Genomic DNA, 17,252 nt, shown 5'->3' with positions numbered 1-17,252 from the left:
TTAAAAAATTAATAAACAAATAAATAATTTTAATCAACGTATTTGTTAAAAGTCCGATTTGCATCAGATAGTGTTTTTTGTTCTATCAACAAATAGTCTAGGACTGGGAAGTGGTTGTTACTTTTGGGTGCATCTCTTATGTTACTGGACTTGTGATTTATTGTTTCATAGACTAATAATGTTTTGTGACGTGTTGTTCATGTTTGTTGTTTTTGTTGTCTTTTGTTGGGATATCAAGTAGGGAATTTTATTGGGCTAATTTTGGAAGGTCTCTTTTTTTGTTGAAATTTATAGGAAGTTTGTTAAGAAGTTGATTTATTAAGCCAATATTTTTGTTTTTTAGAATCAATTATTGAAAATAGGTTGTCTCTTATGAAACATAGTTTTATTTTGGACCATAAATAGGAGTTTAAACGCTACTGAAAAACATATGTTCAAAGCCATAAAAATAATAGCTTATAAATAAGTTAAAGTCGTGTATCAAACTAAAAAGTCAGTAAGGGATTTTTTTTGATGCAAAGTGAGTTATTTATTTATTTATAGAAAAAGGTAATAATATTGAATAGGGAAATAATACATTTTTATTATATTTTTAGAATCACCAATCAACTTACTTTTATTGTCTTCCTCCTTTTAATGTAACATACTCATCAATTATGAGAGCCTTTTTCTAGGCAAGTTATTCCATTTGCCGTATTTAGATGTGAGTGCTACTTTTAATGTAAGTGAAGCATTTCTTTCTAATTCCAACTTTTAATTGGAATCCTGATGTTTTGGGAAGTCTTATCATGATGGTATCCTAACATATCGGTGGTAATTGTTACCAAAGCAAAAATGCAGCATCTTCGTGTCACTAGCTGAAAAAATGTTCACATAAACATGTCTATAGGGCCTTTATTGTTATCAGTTTTTTTCGGACTTTTGGATCTTACAAATATTTTTCTTCCTTTATTAGGAAAGTGAAACATCTAATCCCTTATGGGAGATTTTTGTCCTGTTCTATTTGCCTGTTAATACAGTTTGATCTTCTAATGGTATGTGTTGGGTGTCTTACTATCTTGGGGATTTATACAAAGTGATGTTTTCTCTCATTATATTTTGGTTTCCGGAAAGTAGGTGATTTTCACGGTAATGACTTACTCTTTCAGTGTCATTCTGTGACTAATAAAAGCTTGTGTTGGGAAATTATGATGTTAAATTGCCAAACTATGTTAAAAAAATGGGTCACCCATCTGACAGAGGGTGTGGCGGTAGCCAGGGTGGCGCCTAGTTCCTACTGTCTGGGCACCTGCCCTGGGCCCATTTGGCAAAGTCAGAGATTGCCGTCGCCAAAAGGGCATTTAAGTCATTTTCCCCCATTTAATAGGGGAGAAACAGGTTATGGGGGGTAATTTGGCCCCTCAAACCTTAGAAACTCAGACTTTTATTTCAAAAACCGATGTTTTTTTGCCTTGAATTGAATTTTTTTGTTGAAAATCAATTTCGAACTAGCAGTTTTTGATTTCTTCTAAAATCGAAAGACATTTGGCTTGGGTCTTTTTGGAGACGAAAGAGGTTGCGAAAGAGAGGTTTTGGCATCCGAAAGTAAGTGATTGAAGCCTACTTCTATTGGGCTTGTAAAGGGTAGATTTAATTGTTTTTGTTTAGGTTTTCATATTTGTTGTGAGTATTCTACTATTTTATGTTTTTTTAGGTAATTTTCTTGTGTTTATATTTGAAGTTTGACTTGACATTTTTGATGAAACTTCTTGAGTGTTTTTTTTTTAACGGTGTGCTTGCTACTTTTGTGATTATAACATATTTTTGGATACGTTTTGGCTATGTTTCTACTTGATAATGCAAAATGAAAAATTTATAAAATATTTTGTGGCTATGTTTGGGTTTGTTTCTCATATTGAAAATTTATAATATACGTCTATGTTTGGATTTATTGCAATTTTTTTATAACATATTTTTGTCTATATTTTTGGTTATGTTTGGCTATGTTTATGGTTTATAATGCAAAATCGGATATTCGTAATATATGTCTACCAATTTTTTTCTTTTGTTTATAATGTATAATGCAAATTTCAAGATATTACTGTATGTTCGCCTACGTTTGGCTATGTTTTCAATTTGTAATACGAAATTTGACGATATTACTCAATGTTTGGCTGTTTTTATTTGATAAATTTAGCTTAACTGAAAATTTTGGAACTCTTGAATGTGTTGAATTTTTTTTGAATGTCTTGAACTTCTAAATTTTGAAATTGAAGTAATGTTTGGATTTTGGAATGTTTATGGATGTACATTTATGTATGTGACTTTTTGTGTTTTCGCTTAAATGGCTAATGGATGTCAAATTTTGGGCAATTTTAAAGTTTTATATTTTTAGACTTTTAAACTTTAGTTATAAGCAATTAGATTCCAAAATTGATACCCCCCCCTCCCCTGCAAAAAAACAAGAAAGAAGTGCCTGCACGGTGGATGCCCTGTGTGGTCACTCCCGTTTTCTTGAATATTGGTGCCAAAGATGCATGGTCTTGGATTTTGCTTCCTTTACAGCCAGACGATGCGCGCTTGGTATCATCAGCCATCACTAAAATTTTCTTCAAAGGTGCTTCTTGTAATTTCACTTTTGTGATGAGTATGTGGAGGTTCCAATGTTTGTTAGTTTGTCTGCTTTCAAAAAGAATATATGTTTCACATTGTCTTAACCTGAAGTACAACTGGCTTTATTAACTTTCTACATCAGTGATATCTTTGCGCCCCTTCTGTTGTCACTGATTTTACTTGGTCAAGTACCTATCCTGGCGTGTTTAACATTTTGAAGGGAAATTGTCAAAATGAAGCCATCACTAAAATCTTTCTTCAAAGATGCTTTTTGTAATTTCACTTTCGTGATGAGTATGTGGAGGTTCCAATGTTTGTTAGTTTGTCTCAGCCTGAAGTACAAGTGGCTTTGTTAGCTTTCTATATGAGTGATGTCTTTGCACCCCTTATGTTGGCATTGATTTTACTGGGTCAAGTACCTATCCTGGTGTGTTTAACATTTTGAAGGGAAATTGTCAAAATGCGCCTAAGATATTAACTATTTAACATTTTACCCATCTGTTTTGATTTAATTTTAAAATACCCATCAAAATACACATGATTTTGAGTTGGAATAGTGGAAAAGGGTCAATTGTTAGCTGGTTGAAAAGTGAGGCTTACTTTGAAAAATTTCAATATTTTTAAAGAGTAGATAAATTCCTTGTCTCATTTTAAAGGTCTTATGTTTTTATCTAAATCTAGGTTAGGTCTTATGTTTTTATGTAAATCTAGGTTACAATGGATGATACTGTTATTGGACTTTTTTGGACTACTTATTCATTGTTATCTCCAACTTCATAAACACTTGAACACTGATCTCCTGCTTTAATTTCCACAAATAATTTGTCCATAAGTAATGATGTTATTGTGTGAGCTCGAAAACATTTCCAGGTATAGTATTGTTTTGTGTGAAAACTATTCATATCTAAAGCATGAATTTGGACAATGAAAGGCTTCAGATTTTAAGATGAAGGTACTTTATGCTGCTTAATGATTTTAAACCAGCCTCATCTCGGGCCTGTTGTAGCTTGCCGTACTGCATTACATCTTGGGAAATATACTGGAGTCAATTAGGTTTTGTTTCATGGATTATTGGTTGCAGTTTAAAGACTACCTCTTAGTTTGTGCACCTGTCGACACTCATATTGCTTCTTACACCTCTAGTAAGATTTTGTGTCTATGTTCTGCAATTAGTAGTCATTTATAACAGTATTTAACATTCTTATTCAGTAATTTTAAAATTTTAACCAGCCATGAGATCAAGGTAACTTCTTTCGCATTTTGGTTGTTTCTTCATTTTTTACATATTATTTTCAGAAAACGTGTTTACACAGTTTTCTTGGAACTTATGTCCGAGGACATCTTGAGTCCTTATCTGACCGAAGATGTGATTCTCATTATCTGACATAAGATGTGATTCTCAAAATGAGATTTTGCATTTATTCCAAGGTTTAAAAGTTAAATTCATACTTCTTTATGCTAGCAACTCTTTATCTTATATAAATGTCTACACGCCAAGAAGAAGCCTTCAGTATGTAAAAAAGCTTTTGAGACTTTACTGTCTTTTCTACTCTGAGAAGCACCATTCTATGTAGCAACATCTTGGGATAATGTAATATGATCTAATCTAGAGATGCACACTTTCTTGCTTTTCCTGGTCACAATGTTTTATTTATCATTTTCTAATGAAGCATGTATTATGATATCATTGGTATGTGTTGTGATCCTCATGCTGCTACTAGGCATATCTTTTGTTTTTAGTCCTATAATTGTTTATGAATATTGGGTTCACCAGTCCATTTGGAACCGGCTTTCTTGCTGATTGTTCTCAATTTTAACCTATGTGAATTTGATTATCAGGATGGACCTGATATCTTAGTTTGTGATGAGGCGCACATGATCAAGAACACAAAAGCTGATATCACCCAGGCCTTGAAGCAAGTAAAGTGCCAAAGGAGAATAGCATTAACTGGCTCACCTTTACAAAACAATCTCATGGAGTACTTTTGTGTAAGACGATCCCTATGTGGATTACGAACTGGATTACTATTACCATGTCCTGTTTATCTTTTGCATTCACCTAGATTATAATTAACATGTTTTTTGTGGAACAGATGGTTGATTTTGTCAGGGAGGGTTTCCTTGGCAGCAGCCACGAATTTAGAAACCGGCAAGCATCTAACCCAAATTTTTTTGTCTGGGTTCTTGTTCAATGCACTAGGTGTTTCCTGCAAGTTAATGCGCTAGGTGTTTCCTGCAAATTAATCTTTTTACTAATTTCTTGTGGATGCAGATTCCAAAATCCTATAGAGAATGGGCAACATACTAATTCTACTTCTCACGATGTCAAAATCATGAACCAAAGGTCACATATTCTTTATGAACAATTAAAAGGATTTGTTCAGAGAAAGGATATGAACGTTGTCAAGAATGAATTGCCTCCGAAAACAGTCTATGTGATTTCTGTAAAGCTCTCACCAATGCAGAGGAAGTTATATAAACGTTTTCTAGATGTGAATGGACTCACAAATGACAAGGTTAACAGTGACAAAGGCATAAAGACGCGTTGCTTCTTTACTGCATACCAATCATTGGCTAAGGTCTGATCATTTGAGATAAAACTTCACAAGTTGCATGAATTTGCAAAATTCTGTATGCGATAAGCGAATCATGTCATGAAATTTACTCTGTTTTAGATATGGAATCACCCCGGACTTCTGCAAATGGCGAAAGAGCATAAAGACAGCCACAGACGTGAATATGCAGTTGAGAATTTCCTTGTTGATGACAGTTCTAGCGATGAAAATGTGGATCGCGAAATGAATGGAGGTGATTCCTTATAGTGTTGGTGATCTATTTGTCCTCCCATTTCTTTGGAAATTTATTATTGTTATATTTCCTAATGAAACTTCTTATTTTTGCACAAGACATGGTTCTGAGGTCTATGCATTGTGCCTGGTGATTTTTGCTGTTGCTTTTGGAGTTGTAATACGTACATATATTGTTAGATTAGGATCATTTCAGTGAACTAAGAATGCATTTCTATCATGCGAAATTGCAAATGCAATATGGTAAATGACCTAAATTTTTTCTATTACAAGCATATGTACTTGAGACGTGCACTCCTTCGCCACTTCCCTCAAAATGGAGGCATTTATGCAGATGAGCAGTTGTTTACTAGGTGATAATATTTATCTTATTCATTGCCTTAGTAAACAAGTTGGTAATATGTTTTTAGATGGAAATATATGGAAGACTGGGAGTGGAACTCTTGATTTTGTAGTTAAGGTGGTGAAACTGCAATGTAGTCGAGGGTTCCAATCCCACCGCTTACTCACCCAAAAGAAAATATGTGGGACACTGATAACATTCACCATCATCATCATAACCTTTTCCCAATTATCTGGGGTCTACTATACGAATCTTGGTCCGCCATTTTGTTTTATCAAGGGCCATACCCTCATTGAGGCCATAAGTTTCCATATCTTTGTTTACTACTTCCAACCATGTCCTTTTGGGTCTTCCCCTTACCCTTTTGAGCTTTTTACATGAACCAATTCGCACCTTCGAACAGTTGTTGTATTGGGTTTGCACTGCACGTGCCCCACCTAAGTCTACTTTCTCTTATCTTATCGGCTATTGGAGCTACAACTAAGCTCTCCCGAATGTATTCGTTTCGAATTCTATCCTTTCTTGTCTTGCCACTCATCCATCTCAACATCCTCATTTCAGCTATACTCATCCAATGGATAGGTTGTTTCTTGACCGTACAACATTCCCCCCCATAAAGCAATGATGGTCTCACAACTGTCTTATAGAACTTCTCCTTCAGCTTCATTGTTATGCGACAAGCACATAAAACTCTGCTTGCACATCTACACGTCGCTCACTAAGCTCTAATTCTATGTGCGACATTTTCCTCAACTGGGACACTGAAAACACTATCAAGTAAAATTTCCTTATGGAATGGCTATGTAATTCGGTATGCCATGTCTTATCATGAAATACTTTGACTAGTCGCTGTATGCTGGCATTAACATATATGAAGATTAGCAAGAAATGAAACTCTTAAATCAACCAACAAGGTTGAGTTCTTATGTCACCAGTTAGGTGATATATCTTGATTTTGATTTTGTAAATCGAGAATATTGTACAATTTTAAGGAGTATTGCCGTCGTTGTTCCCACTCTCTGGTATCTTCTTTTCTCAGTTCTGCCATGGCCCATCCACAATGTCCCCTTCCCCAGGAATCTATTTAGACTTGATCCGAGTATGCTTCCCTATCCCCAAAAACCCCTGCCCTAATGTGTTATACTCCCACTGGATTAGTGATTCTCCCAAATCAACCTCTACCCAACCACTACCCCTGGCCTCCTCCTCCATATTGAACTATCCCCCTAATTCTCAACTTTCCTATCCCCTTCTTGATCTAGAGAGCAGTAGGTTTTTGAAAGACATCGGGCGGCACCTGAGCAGCCAGGGGTTTCTAGGCCACCCAATGCTTAGGCAGGTGCCTAAGTATCTGGGTGGATCGATCATGTTCAATGGCCGGTGGGAGGGGAGGGGGGGGGGGGGGGGGTCGTCCAAACTTTGTCTAAAAATGCATATTCATGAATTTTTATACATTTCTATGTGAATTGTGAAATCATGCTAAAGCCATACCAAGGAGATGACAATAACACATCATAAAATATTTCCATAATCCAAATTCCAAAGTTCCAAACCAAAGAACTAGACTACTAGCACAACTAAAACTAAATATAATACAATCACAATCCATAATCCAGAGTCCATAGACCATACTCCATAATCCATACTCCCTACCATCCCAAAATTCATAATCTATATTCCATACACGTAAGAGGAGGAAATAAGGACAAAAATCTGGACTTGTAGACTCAAGAGTCTTCAGTCATCATTAGAAAAAAACGGGGACAACCTCCTCATATCATTCGAATTGTCTCCCTCTTCAAAATAACGCTGATCCTTCTTCGTTTCTTATGAAACTGCTTGATCCTCCTCCTCTATCCCCCCTCCACCTCTGTGTAGATTATCTAGTGGCCCTAGGAGGGTCGGCTGCTCTACCTGATGCTTCTAAAACCATATCCCATTTCAATCCCTCATACCCTTCAACTTCATCATCTTCATTAACCAATCACTCCATGGCATTCTCCATGTCCTTCGATTTCAGGGGGTATCTTTTATATTTACCACGCTTAGCAAATCTTTCTTGTAATCTTTGAGTAAATTTCACATAGCTTCAGTCATTGAGCCTCTTTTATTTAAGCTTGTTTCTTTAAAATGAAATCATATTAATTATAAAGTAATTGCCAATACTTAATTGCTAATTAGTAAACTAATATATTAATTATTTAAATTTTAAATACTTATTCAAATAAATAAGTTAATAAAGACTTAAAAGTAACAAAGTTATATTCACTGAAGACAAATTTAAAGTAACATACCATTTCAAAAATAGTCCAGTTTTGCTCATAGCCAGATGAGCTAGTGGTTAGGCTCAAGATCCCAATGGCCATCTTTTGTAAGTTTAGAACAATCACCATGCTAGCTCAATCAATGAACTGCAAAGCGCGATCTTATGACATGAAACATTAAACATGAAACTTGAAGTTAAAAAGTTGAAACAGGAAAACTTGAAAATAAATAATTGAAGCAAATACAAATTTAAATATATTACCTGGATCAACTTTGGTCCTCTGCCTCACTGTTATGGCGTTCCCAAATAACTTAAGTTCACACTTGTATAGGATTATTTCCTCATCACATATATGATCCTAGATCTTCTGACTAGGAGCGAGCCTTTCAAGATAATGATTAAATCCAATCATAATTGTGTTATTTGTTTGAATATCCATATCAGCATAAAGAAAGTTGGCTTCAAATATTAATCAATTACATGTAATGGGTGTCTGCCTATCCCACTTTTCATCAATGATCTCCCAAACTGGCTTATAAAGGCTTTCATTATTGCCCAAAGTTTAAGCTATCTGTCTCTTGCAACTTTCTGTTGCCTCATATATGTAGCCCATGGAGGGTCTTGTCACTGTCAACCATTCGCAAGATTCTAACTGAAGGAACAAATATCTTCAGAGCATGTTTGACCACATGCCAAAAATTCCTAGAGAGGATGATATCTTATGCTTCCTTCCCATTTTGATGCCTGGCCCACTTGCATCATGTCCAATCCTCAGATGTAAACATTTGCTTCAATTGGTTTATCCTCTTAAGAATGATGTACAAACACAATAACCAGGTAGCCCCTGCCTTACTATCTCCCTCTTTTTGGTAAACCTGCACATCATGTTGAGGGTGAGGGTGTGGCTATGGGTGAAGGCTGTAACTGACCTAACCTTACTAACTCGGCCTTCAATCTTGGACATACTATTACTAGCCTCAAGCATGAGGTGTATGTAGTGGGCTGTGCGTGGTGTTTAAAAGATGAGGGAAGTTCTAGCGCAACAAATTAGAAGCAGCATTGTCTATGACTATTTGAATAACATGATGCTCCCCAACCTCCTTAATACCCATCTCTATCAATATCTATATGTATGGGGCATAATGGGTATCAATCAAAGGTATCAATAGATCTCAAAAAAATTGTCCCTAAAGGACAGTTAGACCCACAAATTCATCTAACTCCTCTTCCTATCACTCCAAGTTTCGGTTATAATAAATACCCCATATCGAGCCCATGCCTCCTTATATGTGCCGATGAACTCCCTTGTGAGTTCCACCTCTTTTTTCAAAAGATGCTTTGAAAGCTCATTTGGGGTTGGGATCCACAACCCAGGCCAGATTGGCCAATTGCTTCCACCATGGTGTAGAAGCTGCTATGTGAACAACATTGGCGAGAATGCCCACCACATATATCTACCAAGCAATGTACTGATTTAATCGGTCAATTTTCATCCTTCTTTAATTGACTTTCAATTGTGGTCTGCTTCTTTATTTTCTCGAAGCAGCCCCTCCATTGAGCATGTTGGTCGCTTAACTAACACATGCGGAGGGCACGACAGAAAATCGGCTCCAAACAACACCTGCATCTGCCTTTCCTCCTATTCACAAGTGCCAAGGCCCCCAACATGTCATCACCATCACCAGTTCAAATTTCAAATTCCGTGCCCTCTACTAACCTCATGGAATGCCCCCAATCCACCTTCCTCTGTGCCATCCCTCCACCTCGTTCTGGCCGGCACATTCCTCATCCTTGTCCCAAGGCGTTGTGGCAGATGAATTGGGAGGTGGATGAAATATAATGAATTGGGGCCACTTTGAGATTGCCAGCCACACTTGGTCTCCTCTTATTGTCACTTTTCCTTTTCACATGTCCCGCTACTTTTGGACCACTTAGGCCCTCTAAACTGCCAAGCCTCCTCGAACCCCACCCAACATCATTCTCCCACCCTCCCCTCTACCCAATCCCAAACACGACCAGCTGTTCGATATCTATCCGCACCCTGTAGCCTAGCCCCCTCACACCATGACCCCTATCCCTTCCCCTTCCTCTTGCACTTCTCTCTGGCCTCCATCAGTCAGTCTTGATTCCATCCCAACTCTCCCCCTGTTTGCAGCATTCCTAATGCTACATTTCAACCCCTACTTTTCTTGCCTCTCAAGTGAACCTCCCTAACCCACCTCTTGGGTCACTAAACGTCCTGCCACCTCCTCAAGATGCTCCCCCTCTTCACAACTCAGATAATCTTTGGGACCATGAAAGAGGAGTTATCCCCCAAGAGCCACTGCATGCAACTATCGGATCCAACAGACCAAAATACAAAGCTGTGGACCCCACCACCTTGGAGATCATCTTTCTCTCTTCCCAGCCGAGTCAGTAGTGTTGCCCTCCCACACAGGATCGTCTTCTACAGGTCACTATAAACTACGGCACTACCCCCTCCCTCCCACAATCCCGAGATGCATGAAGAGGCTCAACCAGCACCCTCCACTCTTCCAGCTTTTTAGAAACTCTGATAAACCCCCCTTCCAACTCCCAATTTCCCCCAACTGTCATATAGTCCTGTCCAGCACATTCCTGCCCCTTGCTAGCTTTCAACTCCCTCTCTCAGCTGTCTTTGCTCCTCACTTTGATAGCACAACATCTCATCCTCCGGCCTTGGAGGCCTCTCCTGCTTCATATTCACAGATGGCAAATCCCCCCCCATCCCCCCCCTTCCCCAACAAAAAACCCCCAAGTCTTCCAAACCCTCTTGTGCCCCACTATTGCTTCTCCAGTTTGGGGCCACTTAAAGTCAGCCCCATGGGCCTCAGTTCTTTCTAACCCTCGTTAATATCAAGTAGGCCCTCGAACCTTTCAACCTTGCATCTCTAGACCCTCCATCTATCCTCTTTCATGTATACCCTGCCCCCCTTCCCATTGGGGGGATTATATTCACTGTCACGGAATGGTCTTCCACTCCAACCTCTCAACCTACCCTCTCTTCTCCAACATTCCTTTGGACAGACCTTGCTGCTTCCTTCCCCTGTTGTCACTTGTCAGCTTCCTCTCTACCCTTAACCTTACACCCCATATCCACAGGCTGCCCCTCTGCAAGACGAGAGAGCTATGAGAGCCATGCCCCTCGAGCCATAAGAGCCATGCGAGACGAGACTGGAAGTTGGGATTACAGCTTTGATAATTCCCTCCACCCCAGTGGCTATGCCCCCAGGGGTCCGACCCTTCCTAGACGGCCTGGTGGTGCCAACCCTCACTACCCTGCATTCTCCTCAAATCTTGAGATCCCAAAAGAATCAAAAGCCGAGTTCTATTTCTCTGCAGACTCTGAAGAGATTGAGAGAATCGAACGTGCCCAATCACATGGGGATATCAATAGGATTCTTAAGGCCATGGGGTTTTAGTACGACGTACTTGAAGTGGATATCTCTGTCTTTCTCAAGACCAATGCCACTGCCACAACTAAGGTCAAACGGAAAGGTCTTAGAGCGGTCCAGAACCTCTCATTTGGTATTACCTATAACTAGGGCAATCCTCATTCCCGAACACCTGACTTGGCCTCTCCTCTCCCCCTCAGAGAGATGACCCACCAAGAGGTCCTCTAGATGCTTGCCCCCCTTCTCCCAACGCTTCCCCATGAAGTTGGAACATTAGGGGTTTGATGACCCTAGGAAAGAGAGGGACTGTCCTGGCCTTTATCTTCAAGCTTGTCGGCGATGTACTTGGAATCCTCGAAACTAAGCAACTGCCACCCAAACCTTTCCTTGGGTTGCAAGGTTTGCAATCGCATGGCAATAGGCAGGCCTCGACTCTGAAGGCGCTTGATGTGGCGTTTGGGTAGTATGGGACCCTAGCCACCATCAGAATCGGGATATGGTGATTGCTCGTCACTCCATTACGATCTCCCCTGCCAGGATGTTTGATAGGATGCACTAGACATTCGCCGTGGTCTACGTGTATTGTGGCACTCCTCTACTCTAGTGCATTGGAGGTGATCTCAGTGTCACGAGCTAGACCCATGAGCTTAACAGAAACCATCGTCTGCCATGTCTGCCTTCATGGAAGTACCTTTATTTTGTTTTTTTTTTAAAGTGATTGAAGTACCTTTAAACGGTGCAAATTTTACTAGGTCTGACCACTCCAGTACCCCTTGCGTGTCTAAACTCGATTATTCCTTGTATCTGTAGAATGGGATGCTACCTTCTCTGGTACCCGCTCTCTCATGCTTCCTAAGCTTACCTTTGACCACAACCCATCTTCTTAGATACCTCCCTGGGGTTCATTGGCAAAAGACCCTTACGGTTCGAGCTCTCATGGCTCGAGGAACCCAACTTCCAGTCTCGTCTCGCATGGTGGAGCTCCTTCACTGTCTCAAGGTGGGTTGGCTTTAGATTCCAAAAGAAGATATAATTACTAAAGGACCCCCTGATCGAGTGGAGCAAATAGCTCCCAAGAAACTTTGATTCAATTAAGAAAGAGTTATTAAGTTGCGTGGAGGGGATAGATATCACTAGAGGAATCCAGGAACTTTCCTAGGATGAATGTCTTAGAAAAACCCAGGCTAAGCTAGACTATCTTCTGATCCTCCACATTATTTATTAAAAAAAATAAAATTCTTCCACATTACAGCAAACCAGAGGTGAAGAGAGAACACTATTACCCATAGTAGGGTGGGACAACACCTTTAGCAATCCCTTAGAAGTTGCTAGGGCTCTCAAAAAAGATTTTTACTGTTAAACCCATTCTGAAGACCTGTATGAGCAAGCTCTCTTTCCTCTTCGTAGCTCTAGAAAAAGCCTTGTGGCTCGAAAGGCCTTTCTCCAAGGACGAAAGCCTCAAAGCACTCAAAGACTGAGGGCAAGACAAAACTCCTAGCCCAGTCGGCTTCCCTGTTGCCATATCAACAATTTTTGGGACCTTATCAGGCTGGAAATTGTCAATTTCTGGAATGAATTCCATGACAGAGGTGGAGTCCATAGGGCAACGAACGCCACATTCTTTGCCCTGGTCCCCACAGTCGAGGGTGCTGAAGACCTAAAACAGGTCTATCAGTCTCCTCAATACTTCATACAAGATTCTTGCTAAAGTCTTGGCCTCTTGCTTCAAGGAGCTCCTCAATTGGGTCATATGCCCAAACCAAGGGGTTTTCATCAAAGAAAGATGGATACTGGGTGGGGCTCTCGTGGCACAAGTGAATCCACTCTAGGCATTTGGCAAAACTCCAGAGGTAGTGATCAAGCTCGACTATGAAAAGGCCTATGACCACATGGATTGGGCCTTACTTGAGGAAGTCCTCAGTAAAATGGGCTTCAGATCCAAATGGAGACAATGGATCAAAGGGTGTATCTTGAACCCATGTTTCTTCGTGTTCATTAATCGTACACCTAAAGGAATTTTCTCCTCATCTAGAGGCCTGCGAGAGGGCGACCCCCTCTCTCCTTTTCTCTTTGCCATAGTGGCTGAGGTTTGCAGCAAATCCACAGAGGGACTGTATCAAAATGGGCTCCTCGAAGGCTTCAAAGTTGCCGCCAAGGGACCCGAAGTGTTGCATCTTCAATACGCAAATGACACCCTCATATTTTGCAGATTCCGCTTACCACAAATGGACACCTTGTGGCTGTTCCACAAATGCCTCGAATTGCCCACGGGCTTCAAAGTGAACTTGGCCATATCTAAAATCATGGGGGTGGCTGTGGACGACCACACTGCTCTTGTATTGGCCAAGCGGCTCAGCTGTGGGGTTGATTCCTGCTGTGGCTGTCGGCTCTTATCCAAACCTATTACTCCCCTCGAAGGGCCCTAACAGGATAATATAGGCCCCGGCTCTAAACCCATAGGCCATATTGGAACAATTGTGGCCTCCATCTCTAAACGTATAGGCCACGTCGACTCCATGGAGGCTGATATAGTAGCGCTTTTGGAAGGGCTCAAGCTCGTCCAACCCCTCAATTGTTCATCCATTACGGTCGAGGGACACTCCAAGAACACCATCTTTGGGCTCAGAGCCTTCTTCTTCCCCCCCACCTTGGTTCCTGGCACACTATTTTGATGAGATTGACAACCTTTGCAGGGATATGCATGTTTGTTGGAGGCATACCTGGAGAGAAGGAAACCAAGAAGCCGATTCTCTAGCTAAAGAAGCGCTGTCTCGTCAGAAACTAGCAACTTTTTGGATCAGCATCTTTTTTTGGGTTGCTTTTAGTTTGTAACCTTCAAAAAGAAGGCTTTTGATTCTGTACTTCTATTTTTACTTCTTCCCTAGTGCATCCGTCTGTGGATAGCCTACTTTTATGTACTCCTATTTTATCAATTAAAGGTTAACATTCTCTCAAAAAAAAGTGGGCCTCGTCAATCTTTGGTGTTTTCTCGTTGGCCTCTTCCTTTTATGGTATCTTTCAACATGGCTCCAACCCTCCTTTTACGGTTTTCCATATTTGTAGGGATATTCACGTTGTTTAGAGGCATACTTGGAGGGAAGCCAATACATTATCCGACACCCTCCACTAAGGAGGGAACCTCTCAGCTCGATATGCATGGAACTTCTTGGGCATTTTTTGGAGCACTTGAGCTCCGACTTTTGTGTCTTTTTAGGTATCAATAAATGTATAGCATTTTTTGGGCCCCGTAGGGGTTTTTGCAATCGAGCACCCAACCTGTTGGTGGCTGATTCTCTTGTAATCTTCTTCACTCAATACACTTTCCATCCCACCCACATCCTCTTAGCAACTGCAAGAAAGGTGTGGGTGAGCTCAACCCCGCCAAAAATTCAAACTTTTTGTTGGTTTGCTATTCTTAAAAAGGCTTTGAGGATGGACCATATGCACGGCAGAGGCTTCCCTCTCCCTAACCATTACTCAATGTGCAAAGCAACAGAGCAGACCGGTACTCACCTCTTCTTGCATTGCGATGTGGCTAGTGTTCTATGGATTGCTTTACAGGTTCCAGTGGGTTTGGGTGATTCCACTATCCATGCAATAGCTCTGTCAAGCTTTTTCTCTCCCCCCTACCCTGTGGCAGGTACCTTTCTTTGGTGGGCCTCCATAGTTGCCACCATCTATAGACTGAAAGAAACCGAAGAATCTTTAAGGGAGGTAGTCCAACCCCATGGCTTTAGGGGATCACATCAAATAGATGGTGATTTTTTGGGCCAAGAAGCTCCATGTTCTTGAAGGTCTCACCACCTCATATTTCCTAAACAGTTGGCGGGAGGCTTTGGATCACAGACCACCAAGAATTGCTCTATCCTCCTTATGGAGACTCCCTGATCTCTATCAAATCAAGCTCAAATTTTGAATGTTGCTCTCTCGACAACCCCGGTCCAGCGGGTCACAGGGTCTTCTTAGATACCACGATCGTAACACTCTCTTTCCTATTCTTGCTACATTGAGGTAGTGGATTCAACCACGACTGAAGCAGTGGCATTCTTATGGGGTATCACGAGATTCAATTATGAGGAGGGGAGGGGGACTCCAAAAATGTTATTGCTTGGGCCTTGGGGGCTGCTACCTGTCCATGGTATTTGGAGCACATTGTTTAGCACCTTTTCTCCTTTTTCAGCGATATTCGCGTCTCCTTTCGACATATGTGGTGAACAAACTCTAGGGCAGACTCACTTGCAAAGGAAGACTGTCTTACGTAATATCACAGATGGAACCACCCCAGTGGTTTTTGGAGCTAGGTTCAGAATTTTTGTAATTTTAGTTTGAGGTTGTTGGGGGCTTTATGTACAGGATGTCTTCTTGGTACCATTTTTTATATAGGGGGCCATTAAAGGCCTCAATTTTGGTAAGTGGGTTTCAGGCCCCAGCAAAGGTTTGAAATACTTCTTCACAGTAATACCAAGGTAACTATTCAAAAAAAAAAATACAATTTATTGGTGGACTACATTGTACTGGGGCGCATTTATTCCAATCAGAATCTGCTTATGGCAGTCAATCTATGTCTGCTGATAAGGCATAATATCATAGATGGTACAATGTGAACAGAAACCAAATATGCGGCCTCTGGGATTCATCTCTTCAACTGAAGGGAACATTTTAGTGATGATTGATAGGTAAATCCTCTAGCTGAGCATCATTATGTGGTTTGTTTGGGAAGAATACCACTGTCACTTAAGTAGTAAACGCCAATCTCTAAGGGGGCATCAACTATCTTAAAGTCTATGTGATGTGGAAGGACAGTACCTCTGCATATAGTTCCCTGATGTAATAGCAATGCCTCTGATGACCATGTAACCCCTCGACCCAAAAAGGGAAATAAGCCCCCTTTCCTTGAAGTAAATTGTTATTTTAATATCTGATTAAGAAAAAAAAATGGTGAATGTATACTTGATACCCCTGAACAGAACAATACGAGTACAAACATGAATATTGCAGAGGGACATCACCTCCAATCACTTTATATGCACTCTTTTATGAGGATAAGAGCAAAATCCAAGGTTGACAACTATGACAACTCCTATCTATGATTTCTCACTTTCATACCATATGAAACTAGTGATTACAAGGAACAGAAAAGTTTAATTATTTGATATGATGAGATATGTACAATTAAATGAGTGACAAAAGAAGAAAGAATAAGTAATTCCCGAAGTCTCCATGTTCCAAACAATCACAGCTCTGCATCATAGGATCGATTCCATCTATGGATTTTGGATATGCATTCTAGATTTGGGAACCATTTATTTTAATTCCTAATTCGTGTTTTTCTGTTTGCCTGGTTTTCTAGTTGAAGCACTTGGCAGTGTTTGCGCTAGTTTTGTTTTTTTTGGGGGGTATTCATGAAGCAATTTTTTCTTTTCATGTAGCAAGTTGTTTGGAGCTGCTTCATGTTTTTTTTGCTTGCTGTGATGGAGTGTGAATATGACATGAATCAATCGTAGTGATTCTGCTCGTAGCTTTGTGGTTTTGTTTTTCCTTGCCATTTCACTTGCATTCATTACCAAGCAGCCCGTGTTAAGTATGTGAGCTTGTTTTGTATCTAGTCTATAACTATTAGTGTGTATAAGGTTGACTATGGCTCTGACCTTGTATTTATAAAATGGTTCGTAAGGATTATTATAATATTTTTCATGCTTAAAACAGATAAGCCAAGAAACAAGGCCGACTGCTCAAACAAGAAAGCTGAGAATGGTTTGCTCAATGAGGTATTCACACCCATCTGCATCATTTGTATTTTTTTCTGATTTTGTGTGATTGTCTAAGTCGGG

At 40.2% G+C, this 17,252-nt stretch overlaps 1 protein-coding gene across 3 annotated transcripts in view; it reads left to right on the top strand.

Moving 5' to 3' along the window:
* The window catches only part of ATRX (P-loop containing nucleoside triphosphate hydrolases superfamily protein), a 42,578-nt gene that overhangs the window by 22,808 nt on the left and 2,518 nt on the right, over positions 1-17,252 (top strand). For all 3 annotated transcript variants that reach the window (XM_020673550.2, XM_006854349.4, XM_088872924.1), the window contains exons 18-22: positions 4,432-4,581; positions 4,686-4,741; positions 4,865-5,171; positions 5,268-5,400; positions 17,128-17,189. In XM_020673550.2, the coding sequence (XP_020529209.1) occupies positions 4,432-4,581; positions 4,686-4,741; positions 4,865-5,171; positions 5,268-5,400; positions 17,128-17,189 (708 nt within the window). The remainder of the gene's footprint in view (positions 1-4,431; positions 4,582-4,685; positions 4,742-4,864; positions 5,172-5,267; positions 5,401-17,127; positions 17,190-17,252) is intronic.

Source organism: Amborella trichopoda, chromosome 7 (genome assembly GCF_054954075.1).
Source record: "Amborella trichopoda isolate Santa Cruz 75 chromosome 7, AtrichopodaSantaCruz75HAP2 v2.0, whole genome shotgun sequence".
Lineage (NCBI taxonomy): Eukaryota > Viridiplantae > Streptophyta > Magnoliopsida > Amborellales > Amborellaceae > Amborella > Amborella trichopoda.
The sequence above is the reverse complement of the archived record's forward strand: the minus strand, read 5'-3'. Positions and strand labels throughout refer to the sequence as shown.